General features: G+C 36.6%; 1 protein-coding gene across 1 annotated transcript; it reads right to left on the bottom strand.

Annotated features, from left to right (window-relative positions):
• Positions 1–10457: 10457 nt before the first annotated feature.
• On the bottom strand, positions 10458–12372 carry LOC142631250 (nudix hydrolase 4-like). The gene is made up of 5 exons (XM_075805373.1): positions 11624–12372; positions 11367–11463; positions 11169–11252; positions 10945–11073; positions 10458–10852 (listed from the first exon to the last, which is right to left on the bottom strand). The coding sequence occupies exons 1-5, from the start codon at positions 11998–12000 to the stop codon at positions 10754–10756; spliced, it is 786 nt and encodes a 261-aa protein (XP_075661488.1). The 5' UTR covers positions 12001–12372; the 3' UTR covers positions 10458–10753.
• Positions 12373–12889: the final 517 nt, after the last annotated feature.

Raw genomic sequence — 12889 nt, 5'->3', positions numbered from 1 at the left:
GTGTTGAAAGCTAAAATAGATCCACTGCTGCAGCATGTGTGTAGGTAAAATAGATAAAGTAACTTTTGGTGGAGCTAAATTGCTAAATTTTTAGCTCCACTGCTGTGGATGCTCTTACCCCCTCATGCTTCGGACCACTTGCCTTTAATCCTCCAAACAAACCAATTTAGGAAGAGTAGTATGCAGAGAAGGATCGGGTTTAAATTTGAAGAGGTCTGGCTTTTATGGGAGGAATGTGAGGAGGCAGTCGAGAGTTCTTGGGAGGGTGTTGTGAATGGTGGCCACGGGTTGGAGGGTATCAAGGATAGAATTCAGGTTTATGGAGAGAATTTGAGGATGTGGGGGCTGTCCAAAACAAAGCCTAATGTTGAGGAAATAAAATTAGTTCAAAAGAAACTTGAAGTATTAAACAATGAGGTGGTAACTAAGGAGTCTAGGGCTGAATTTTTGGAAGTAAGTAAGAGCTTAGATGATTTACTGATGAAGCAGGAGATTTATTGGGCTCAAAGATCGAGGGTTTCCTAGCTAAAGCATGGGGATAAAAACACTAAATTTTTCAATGCTAAAGCCTCACAGAGAAGGAGGAGAAATCATGTTCAGAGAATTAAAGACAGGGATGGTAATTGGGTGGAGGAGATAGAAGACATTGCTGGGGTGGCAACTAACTATTTTGATAGGTTGTTTAATGCAGGTACATGTTCTCGGATGGAGGAATATCTTGACACAGTGATGAGCAAAGTGACCCCTAATATGCAATAAATGTTGTCCAGTGAGTTTACTACTGATGAAATTAAGACTGTAGTGTTCCAAATGGGACCAACAAAGGCACTTGGACCTGATGGTATGAATGCGCTTTTCTACCAAAAACTTTTGGCTTGTTGTGGGTGACAGTGTTATTGCTGCTGTTATGGATTATTTGCATATGGGTTTTACGACGCCTGATATTAACCATACTAATATTGTATTGATCCCTAAAGTAAAGCAACTTGAAAAGATGTCTGATTTTCGACCTATTAGCCTATGTAATGTCATTTACAAAATTATTTCAAAGGTGTTGGCTAACAGGTTGAAGCAAATCCTCCCTAGTGTCATCTCAACTACTCAGAGTGCTTTAGTTCTAGGCAGACTCATAACTGATAATGTTTTGGTGGCATATGAGTTACTACACACTATGCATTCCAGGAAGAAAGGCAAAAAAGGTTCTCTTGCTTTGAAACTTGATATTAGTAAGGCGTATTATAGGGTGGAGTGGCCATTCTTAAAGGGTATTATGACCAAGTTGGGGTTCCCAGAGGTATGGATTAATTGGGTAATGGGATGTGTTACTACTCCCTCTTTCTCTGTTCTGATTAATGGGAAGCCTTTTGGGAACATCACACCTTCGAGGGGAATTTGTTAGGGTCACCCTCTGTCGCCATACTTATTTATGTTGTGTGCAAAGGGTTTCAATTCACTACTTCTTTGGGCTGAAATGGAAGGTTGTATTAAAGGGGTCTCTATATGCAGAAGGGCATCATCTGTTACAAATTTAATATTTGCAGATGACTCAGTTATTTTTTGCCGAGCCACTCTTGGGGAGGTTGAGGTCATAAATGAGGTTTTGAGAACATATGCTAATGCATTGGGCCAATGTATTAATATGGAAAAATCTTTGGTATTTTTTAGCAGCAACACTCAAGCTAATCATAAAGTTGGGATTATGTCTGTACTTGGAGTGAAAGAGGTGGAGCACTTTGAAACATATTTGGGATTACCTACCCTAGTGGAAAGGGCGAAGTATTAGACTTTTTCCTATTTGAAGGATAAGGTGTGGAAGAAATTGCATGGTTGGAAAGGTTGCTTGTTGTCAAAAGCCGAAAAAGAAGTACTCATCAAGGCCGTTGCTCAAGTTATCCCGACATATACCATGGGTGTATTTCAGCTACCTGTGAAATTGTGTGATGAATTGAATACTCTTTGTGCTAAATTCTGGTGGGGACAAATGGGGAATGAAAGGAAGATCCATTGGAAGAGTTGAACCTCTCTCTCTCTCAACCAAAAAATGAAGGTGGGATGGGATTTAGAGATTTGAGATTATTCAACCTTGCAATGCTAGGAAAACAAGGGTGGAGATTGATACATGAGAAGGATTCCCTCCTTTATATATGCTTTAAAGCCTAGTATTTTCCTCGGTGCCAATTTTTAGATGCAGCTATTTCTCCTAATAGCTCTATTGTATGGAGGAGTATAATGGCTACCATGCCAATTTTAAAGAGTGGCTGCTGTTGGAGGGTGGGTAATGGTGATGATATTCGGATTAGGAAGGATAAATAGATCCCTAATTATCCATTTAATATGGTGCTACACCTAGTGGCTGAAGAGGTAGAGGATTGCATGGTTTCTGATCTTATAGACCCGAACTTACACGGTTGGAGGCGTGATTTTATAATGGAGAGGTTTCAGATAAATGATGCCAATGCAATCTGTAAAATCCCATTAAGCTGAAGAAGGGCAACGAATTCTGTGGTTTGGCTGCATACAAAAAATGGGGTATACTTAGTTCGGTCTGGCTATCATAAGGCTAGGAAGGTGATGACTACTGTGACTCGGGCAGAGAGTTCAAGTAGTGCAGAGGAACAGCAGATATGGAAGGTTCTTTGGGGCTCAAAGATTCTTACTAAATTGAAGGTATTTGGGTGGAGAGCTTGCCATAATATTCTTCCGACTAGAGTGAGCCTTGCAAAGCGAAAAATACTAGAAGATGACAAGTGTCATTGTTGCAAAAGGTTTGCCAAGACTGCAATACATGCTGTGTGGGATTGTGGAGCTGCACAAGACATTTGGGTTGGGAGTATTACTTCACTGCAAAAATGGTCCACAAACTGCCATGATTTCAAGTGTTTATTTGAGTCCTTGATGGAAAGATAACCGAAGGAAGAACTGGAAATTTTTATGGTGCAAGCGTAGCTGATATGGACCCAAAGGAATGCTGTGATACATGGTGGACAATTGAGGGAACTGGGTTGGCTGAGCAAGATGGCCGAAGAATTTCTTGATAAGTATAGGAAAGCACAGGTGGTTCTTACTCCCTCGAATAGCCTATCTGGTAGTTGTGTGTGGCGTGCTCCACTAGTAGAGGAGTTCAAATTGAACTTTAATGCTTTTCAGACCAACATTGCTCGGGCTTTGGAGCTATTATCAGGAATTCTTTAGGTGAGGTTATGGTGGGTATGTCAGTAAAGGGCCCTTATGTGAATAGCAGTGAGGAGGCTGAGGTTATGGCATGTCGAAGAGCTGTGGAATTCTTAAGGGAAGTTGGGTTTTCTTGGCTGATTATTGAAAGAGATTGCCTAAATGTGATGAGGGCTCTATCTGTTTCGACAGAGAACAGATCACTGCTTGGCCACATCTATGAAGACATCAAGTTCAATCTTAGAGGAATGCAGGTCCTATCCATTAATTGGGTAAAGAGAGGTGGAAACATGGTTGCTCATACATTAGCAAAACATGCTAGGGATTTAATTGATGATTTGTATTGGATTGAAGATACCCCACTGCTTGTGGCAAATGCTTTGTATTATGATTCTTTACATATCAATGAATGATTAATTGTTTTGCCTTAAAAAAAAAATTTACCTTTTTTGCCTAATTGGACCACCAATAAGAATCTATCACTTAGGATTTGTTGTGAAAATAGTGTATAACATTTATCTTACATTTTGGGTAAGTTTACAATTTTTTTGAGCTCTAATTTTGATTTTTAAAATTTTGAAATTATTTTTAATGTCATCTCTACTGTCATCTCAATGATGGAAATAACTTACATAAAAAATGGAGTGCATTACTAGCACACCAAATCCTGACATGACCATTAAAATAATATTAAAAAATTTTATTTGACATTTAAAAATATCAAAAAAGTATTTCAAATAAAATAAATAAAACCACTACAAAAAATTTAATCAAAAAAATTAATTTAAAAAAACACTCTAGCTAATTAAATTATTTTTTTCTTTACATTATTTTGTCAAAAGAATATAGAGTCTTTTGGCTGAATATTGCAAAAAACTAAGTTTATTGGTGATATAGCCATATAGGTACTATTCAAAGTTATTTGAAAAATTGAGGAAAGAGAGTGAATTTCGGCAACACTGTTGCCGAAATTGTAACAAAAAGAATGAGAGAGGGAAGATAAGTGATGTGATGGGAGGGGAGAGAAAAATTTGAATTTCGGTAATCTCATTACCGAAATTCTTGCTGCCCTACCCAAGTGAGTGTGAAGTGCCCGAAGTGCTGGTGCTAGGTGGAGTGCCCTAAGGGAAACCAATTGTGGCAACCAAGTTGCCGAAATTGTAGGGAAGGGAGAAGAGATAAAATATTAATTGTGGCAACCAAGTTGCCAAAAATGGGAAGGAAAAAAAAAAGAATCGTGGTAACCAAGTTGCCGAAATCTTGGGGAGGAATTAAAAAAAATTGTGGCAATTGATTTGTGGCAATGGCATTGCCGAAAATGGGAAGGAAAAAAAATTGTGGCAACCAAGTTGCCAAAATCTTTAGGAGGAATTTTTTTTAAAAAAAATTGTGGCAATTGATTTGTGGCAATGGAATTGCCGAAATTGAAGGGAAAAAATGCAGCAATGGAGTTGCCTAAAATTGGAGGAGAGAGAGTTGTCTGAATAAAAAATAGATTTTGAATTCTTATTCTAAAAAGTACACATATTCTTATTCTTTCCGTGTCTCGGTAGTTTTTTTTTACCGAAGCAGTTTGGTTTGTGTGTATGTCATGTTCTTTCATTTCGTATTGTAAAGGTATTGTTGGCATGATTTGCCCTATGAAACAAATAATGATAGATTCAAGTACATTGATTCTTATTCTCAAAAAAAAAGTACATACATTCTTATTCAGTGCTAGATTCCTGTCCATGCATGAAAGAAAATTATGGAAGAAAAAAATGATTGATGTGCACACTGTAAACAAAAAAAACAAAGAAACTGAGATTCTTTGCAGAGATTCATTGCAAAGATTAGTAATTTGTTTGTATCAAAGTGTCCTATCTTGGTCTGTGTTGTGTTGTATTTGGTCAATTGGCGTATCTAGTTATATAGTTTAAAATCTAAGAATTTAACTTACATGAAACTTGCATCCTATTTAAACAGTACTAATGTTACTGAAGTTTCCACGATTCTTATTTTCTACTCTTTTTCCTCTAAAACTTCATCAACCTTCTTCTCCACTCTTATTCCCTCATAATTCTACCAACCATTTTTAATTCATGCATGCCATACATTCTACAAGCAACTATAAGGAACAACACTTGCAAATATCTATCCGCTCTTTATCTCTTACAAGGTGAGTTACATCTCTTAAGTAGTTACTTTTTTTTTTATTTTATAATATTCATGTTGATATATTTTAGGGGCATAGCTAAGCATGAAAATCTTGTTTTTGTTAAATTATTTGTTCACGCAAATCTTGTTTTTGTATTATGTGTTTTGCTACATGAACTGATTTGTATGGTATGTTTTAAATAATTTGTCCATGAATTCTTGCCTAAAATTTCATATAGCAAAAATATATTTCAAAATTGACATAAATTTTCCTTAAAGAAATACTTACTTTGCTAGCCTATAATATACATGTATGCTATAAGGGGGGAAAAAAAAAGGAGAGAAAAATATAGGAAGAGAGAGGAAATACTGTAGATACAAGAACAACATTTGTAATTTGTTTTTAAAAGAGTGAAATATAAGAATAAACCTCCTCGGCTTAAGACCGAGGACAGTTTTCACTATTCAAATTGTTCCAGTTTCCTCCTATTGTGATTTTAGTCCAACGTTATTGCTAACAAAACTCATTAAAACCTAAATTTCTAGCTCACTCTCTAGAAATTCATTGTATTAGGCTTTTTGGGCCTATCCCCTTCCCATTTGTGGGCTTAGGTGCAAAACGCAACCTTACACATATCGTGCTGGTTTGGATCCAGCTTATTATGCTGCGTCTGTGTTTTGTTTTGTTTTTTTTTTCTTCTGCTGCAGGGGGGACAAGCGCGCATTGTGCGCGCACTGTTCATGTACGTTTTTAACAATTTTTTATTAAAAATGGGTCCCGCAGTACTATTTACACATTTAAAAATTATTTTGCTACAGTGTTTTCAGTTTTCAGCAATAAGTTCTATCCAAACGGACCCATCATTTGCAATTGCCCATGGGCTAAAGATTTTTGGTTGTCTCTTCCTGGAACTAGATCTCTTGATTTTTTCTCTGTGGATTTTCAAGCTTGGCTAAAGGTTAACATCACTAAACACCAATTCTTTCGCCCCTCTTCAATCCTAGGGCATTTTATTTTTGCACAAGGCATTTGGCAATTATGGCTTGCTCGAATTAAGTATATTTTCTCTCCTCCTTCGAATTCTCTTAATCATCTTCTCCACAAAACTTTAAATCTTGCTTTGGAATTCTTCTACATTATATCTCTGGGAAAAACTAAAACATCTACATGTGTGAAATTTATTACATGGCAACCCCCTCTTTTTTTCCTTTTTTATCGCTAAACACAGATGGTAACTCGTTAGGTAACCCCAGTATTGTAGGGGGAGGGGGGATGTTATCCGTAATCACTTGAAAAAATGGGTGGTAGGTTTTTCTTGTCACATTGGATTTGCTTCTAATAATAAGGCTGAATTGTGGGCTGTTAGAGAGGGTTTAATTATTGCTTGGAACATGGGTATTGAATTTTTAAATGTTAATGTTGATTCCACTTTTGTTCTTACATGTCTAACTTCTTCTGGGAACTTGGCTTCGGAATTGTTTCCCATTGCAGGATGCTCCTCAACAGGGAATGGGTGGTCCGTCTACATCACATATACCGTGAGGTAAACTCTGTAGCAGATGATCTCGCGAAGAGGGAGAAGATGCAAGCTAGCTTTTTGGAAACGTTTACTGATTGTCCATCTTTTGTGTTCTGTAAGTATGTATGGGACTTTTTGTGTATAGAGACTTCATGTGAGTGCCCTTTAGTTCCTGTAACTAGACACATTTCATAGGTGTCTCTTGGACAAATCTGATGCACTAGCTTTTTTATATAAATAAAATTCTCTTCTTGCCAAAAACAAAAAAACAAAAAAAACAAAAAACAAATGAACAATTGGCATTGAGTGATAGAGACAAATTAATTAAATCATTCAAGCTCCTTATAAGGACAAGATACATGTTGCTCCTGTTGCCTCTTCTTCGGACTAGCATGCTCCGATCCTTGTCTCAGAGAGATTATATTATGGAAAAAAAAACAAAAAATTATCCAATTATTTTTGTCTGAATTACATGGAATATCCCTACCTATTTTTCCTGTATAGTATAACATAGCTGAACTGTTGAAGTCGTACTATTCACAATAGTTAGGGTTTTTTTTTTTTTTTTTTTTTTTTTTTTTTAGATAAAAGGGGAGTGTATTATTTAATTATACAATAGTGAGGTTTTTATTTGTTCTTATCTTGACAGGCTAAGAGCATTCGCATCTGGAAATGTCATCCTATCCTATTTTACCATTCCAAAAAGCTACTTTATCAATTATATAATACCATTTTACAATACACCCAGCATCCCAACTTTTATTTTTCTATTCTACTCATTAAAATAATATATATTATCCACTAAAATATATAACCAAAAAAATAATCTCCTCTCTCTAATTTTCTCTCTCTTCCTTCCTCCCCCGTCTCTCTCTCTCCACCGTGAACAAACCCAAACCCCAACCACCTTCTCCCCCCAGCAACAATCACTTACCCATCCTCTACCCAGCAACAATCACCCACAACACGGACCCAAATCACTGCTACACGACCATCCACCCAGCAAATCACAACATCAATCCCAAAACAAAAAATTGAAGAAAAACCCACCATCAATTCATGCCGATTGCCACCACCACCAAACCCAGAAACCATAACAAGAACAACCACATGAAAATGGACACCTTGCCATCACCACGCCATTGGCTAGCAACCACCACCACAACCAAACTCACCACCAACAACAACCACCAAGAGGAGAGGAAACACAAAAAATTGCCAAAAACCACCACCAACAACCACAATCACAAGAAACGGCCACCATAAAAAACACCAAGAAAAAAAATTGAAGAAACCCACCACGAGGAAACACAAAGACACCAAAACTAGGTCACAAAACTACGATCGAGGAAACCACTTCAAACCAAACAATTGAACTAAGAAGAAAACCCAAGCCGTCGACTCCACACGTCGACTCGCCGACTCGAGGAAACTACTTCAAACCCACCACGCCGACTCGCCGATCTCCACACGCTGATCAGCAAATCCAAGCCATCGATCAGAAACCCACGCCGTCGATTTGAAACCTAGGCCTTCGAAAATACCCAGAAAAATGCCATCACCGCCATGAAAGAGGGACTAAAGGGGATCTAGTGGCTGCTCGTCTCGAAAGTCAAGCTCACGCCTTCATCGAACCTTGCTTTGACCAATAGCGAGTCAGAGAGTGAGAAAGGGTAGATGAGAAAACAGAGATGAAGAAAGAGAGAGTTGAGAAAGAAAGGAGACATCTCAGCCTAGAGAAAGAGAAGACAGAGGAGAGAGAATAAATGTGATTAAAAAAAAGATACAATAGTGCTACAGTATCATCCTACATTTAGGATGGTACTATAGCAACATTATAAAAAATTTTACAATTGTTCCCATTTGACAGTCTGGATGTAGCATCATTTTAAGGGTTTGATGGTAAATCAAACCTACACTTCCCATTTTGCAATCCCAATGGAAATGCTCTAATATACTGTCTGAAATTCTGAATTACGCAATCAGTCACAAGCAGATTCTAAAATAAAAGAGGTGATAGATAAGATAGAATTTGAAAGAAAGCCAAATAGATAAAGCGGATAGAGGATAGAGTTTGGAAAAAAAATCCAAAGTCTGTTGAGAAGATAAACACTAGAAGACAAACCAAAGTTTCTCAAATATCTTCAATTACGTATTATTAACAACTAGTCATCATATTGGGAAATATTTTATTAAAATTGTTGTGACTGAAAGCTATTCCACTTGCGGAGTTTCAATATATGTTACTTCTCTAACTCAAACCTAACCCAAAACAGGAATTTGATGTTAGATAGGAATATCTATAGGCACTAGTTATTCAACAAAGAATTCGATTATATATATTTGCTGAGTTTGCACTCCAAATTGCTTTTTCAATCATCACCCGACAGTTCTCAAAAAAAATCATCACCCAACATAAAGTCATAAACAGGGAAGATGTCGACGAAAAGACAAGGCTCACCTCATTTATCTGACTGTAATTAAGATTAAGCATTGCTATGATATAGACCTGTATTTCATACAAAACAAGTTTACTCATAATTCTGGCAATAAAAACAAAAGTATGCTTATGAGCTATAAGATGTTAAAATGACATTTTAGGCAAAGGTGATTGCTAACCTATCACTGTCTTGCCCCATTATTCACCACGTCACCCATCATCTTCGAATGACTGAAAGAAACCATTAGTCCACTATAGAGCCCATCGGTTTACAGTATATCTACCACTAATCATTACCAATAAAACGAATATTCTTCTCAATCAAGCAAAAGCATATTCGCCTCAATCAAGCTAGAGATATTACTTACTCGAGTTTGGTTTAGCGGTTTTTTCATGTCTAATGTGGTCCATGGAATCCTATGTTCAAGTTTCCTAATCAAAAACTTCATGCCACACCTAAGATATTTCTCCCCTTAACTAAATTGCTCGAGGATTAGCTCTTGTCGTCTCTGTATTCCTTGAAAGAGAAATGAAGCAGATATGGTATCTTTTTTATTAATTAGCCATGGCATGTACTAGAAGTGAAATGGTTACCGACTCCCTTTTCAAGAGCTACACATGAATGAACATGAATTCCGCCAATGGTTTCAATATGAGGATTCATTTCCATTAGGCCAATGCAAAGGCACTAAACCAGTGTTTCTAGCCAGATAGTTAAAAGTCTCACAATATACTCATCCATAGTAGCTAGGAGTTCAAGTTCTTCATGTGATCTAGACAATTATTAACATGTAGTCGTGTGTCCAAGTCTTGAAAATTTAACATATAATTGGAGAAGGTATATTTCTATGCTAACCATTTTTGTGAACCCTCAAATAAATATAGCACCCTGTTATGCCTATGATCTACAAGTCCAACTATACTAGTAAATTAAAAGATTATAACTTGGCAAAAGGATTTCGATGCTCAAAGTAATTAAATGGCTATCAACAGTAACCAGAAAAACCGTCTGGAATCAATTGAAACGATGCTGTTGTCCTCACAAATCTTTCCTGCAATTTTCAAGGAGTCCGTACCATAATCAATGATAACATTGTACATTTGTGGGAGTGCTCTATTCTTAACTTTCTTTATTCAATTAGTAATATGAATGCAATCGACAGAACTCACAAAACACAGATTAAACATCATAATAATAAAAGAATCGAAGTTGATTGAATTGAAAGAATGGGTCAAAATATGTACATCTCAAGATCGCTGTTTCTAATCCTTCATCTACATCCTGTTAAGTTTCAATCTTGTCTCAATCGAAAAGTAACTCAAAAATAAGAAAAAAGGGTACTAAGAATTTATAAGGGCAGCAGCAATACAACTTTTCTTCAAACTCTATTTTGTTAAGTTTTGGAGTTTCGATGATGCTGAGTTATCTGTTGCCCCCATCAAAATTAAGAAACAAGGCAATGTTTTCTATGTACGAGTTGTTTCCTCATTTATCAGAATTTTTCATTTGTCTACTAATTAACTCATCTAAAGCAGCCTTCATCCACCCTTGTTGGCATACTTCTCTAGCTTTGGTCGCCGTCATCTACACAACACAGCACAAAATATATTTAGAACATTGAAATGGTGGTAATCACAAATCATTGAATTTGGCAATGTAAATAGCAAGATACATACCCATTCTCGTTTCCTGATATTTTGCTCTGGCCATTGCTTTAACTCCTTGTTGACAAGCAAAGGGAACATGTAACCATTATGCATTATGTCACATCTTTTGCTCTTGTAAGGCCACATACCCAATTTCTCCTGCAAAATACATTTAAACAGTTCAATTAGAACCAAATGTTGGCAACAAACATTTAAGACATAATTCAATGAAAACTTGCTATAAAGATACTTACTTCGAGTTCTCCCCGAACGCCGGCTTCCTCGAAAGTCTCTCTTAGGGCAGCATCTCTTATATCCTCATCCTCTTCCCATCCTCCCTGTAGTGATAGAGAACGTTTAGTGAATATTGTAAAATTACAGGTTATCACAAGTGGATTAACAAGAACAAGAATATAAAACAACCACATACGACAGGCCAAAGCAAATAGTACCTTTGGGAATAACATTCCTTTACCCTTCTGTGAACTAATCAGAAGAACTTCTAATTCCTCAGATTTATTGGTTTTTCTGTATCTATAAGGAATGCATCTGCACATAAAATTTTCATCCATTAGACATATATCCACCCAAAAAGATTTTCCCAAATCAAAGATTTCACAGAAATAGTCTCCATTTATATAAACAAAGATCCAAATTTTTTTTTTTTTTTTTTTTGGAAAAAGAAGAAAGAAGAAAATATGTGACATACCCAACAACTTGGCGATACCCAACGGTGTCATATCTCTGCAAATGCCTTCCTGTACGGGCAACGAGGGAGGCCATGTTTGTTTTTCCTGTAAGGGAGACCGTGTTTTTTATTCCTGTACGGGCATTCAGGGAGATGATGTTTTTTGTTTTTGTGTCAAGGGAGAGCATGTTGTTGTATACTTTCTTCATAGGCAACAATTCTAAAAGATAAGAAAGCAAGACAAAATTTGAAAGATTTTTTGAAAGAAGAACACCCATTTTCACACGCACAACGATTAACGAAGAAGAGTAGCAAAAACAATCTCTCTCAAATCTAAAATTGGAATTTGTTTTGAGGGAAAAGAGAGGCTTATATAATTGTGAAGTGTAAACAACCATTGCCAAGTCCCTCAAGGCCTCACCTATTTAAGGATAACAGATGAAACTGAGGGAGTAAGAGTGTTTCGGAAAACCCACGCGTTCAGATAGTGATTGTTGAGAACGGGTTTATATGAGAGGTGCGTGTGTTCTCACTCTCGAAAAAGAGCGTTTTGGAACTGTTGAAGCACTTTAACATAGCGCGTTGTGTGACGCGTTTTTGTCGTTTTTAGTAGTGAGACTGTTAATTGTTAAGTCACACTCGGTTTTTGTTTGATTAAATTGTGTGGCCCAACTCACATGAACACCATGGGGACACGGTTTGGAGAGTGGACAATGAGGACTAGGATGGATTGACGATTGAAATTGGTTTTGTCACTTGCAACTGTGATTATTGTTTTGTTGTGTGTAGGATTTCCTTCTTTAGCGTCCCACCCCCACCTGGTGAACCCATTGCCACGCTCCTAGCTTACTCTTGTTTTTAAGTGCTTAATTTGCTCAATGTCGTTGAAAAATGTGGTTTTTACTTTTGAGATTGGACACACACAATTTTTATAATTCTTTTCACAATTATTGTTTAGATAGGATGAGATTCTATTATATGGTTTTCACCCTACAATTAATCACTCTTTTCTATTACATTAAATCACCAATTGGTTTCTCTTTTGTGTTGAATGTATATATCTTATTTGGTTTCTCTTTTGTGGTTGCATTAATCAATGAGCCACATAATTGGACTGTGTGAAAATAATTCCAATCACAACTTATAACCATTGTAAAAGATCATGAAAATTTTCCATGTTTTTAACAATATAAAAGAAAGAAGGTGACCTAAACGTATGAAAAATCACTAAAATATAGTAGAAGTTAAGATTATTAATGATCGCAGTAAGAATATATCCACCACAAG

Source organism: Castanea sativa, chromosome 4, assembly GCF_040712315.1.
Source record: "Castanea sativa cultivar Marrone di Chiusa Pesio chromosome 4, ASM4071231v1".
NCBI lineage: Eukaryota > Viridiplantae > Streptophyta > Magnoliopsida > Fagales > Fagaceae > Castanea > Castanea sativa.
The sequence above is the reverse complement of the archived record's forward strand: the minus strand, read 5'-3'. Positions and strand labels throughout refer to the sequence as shown.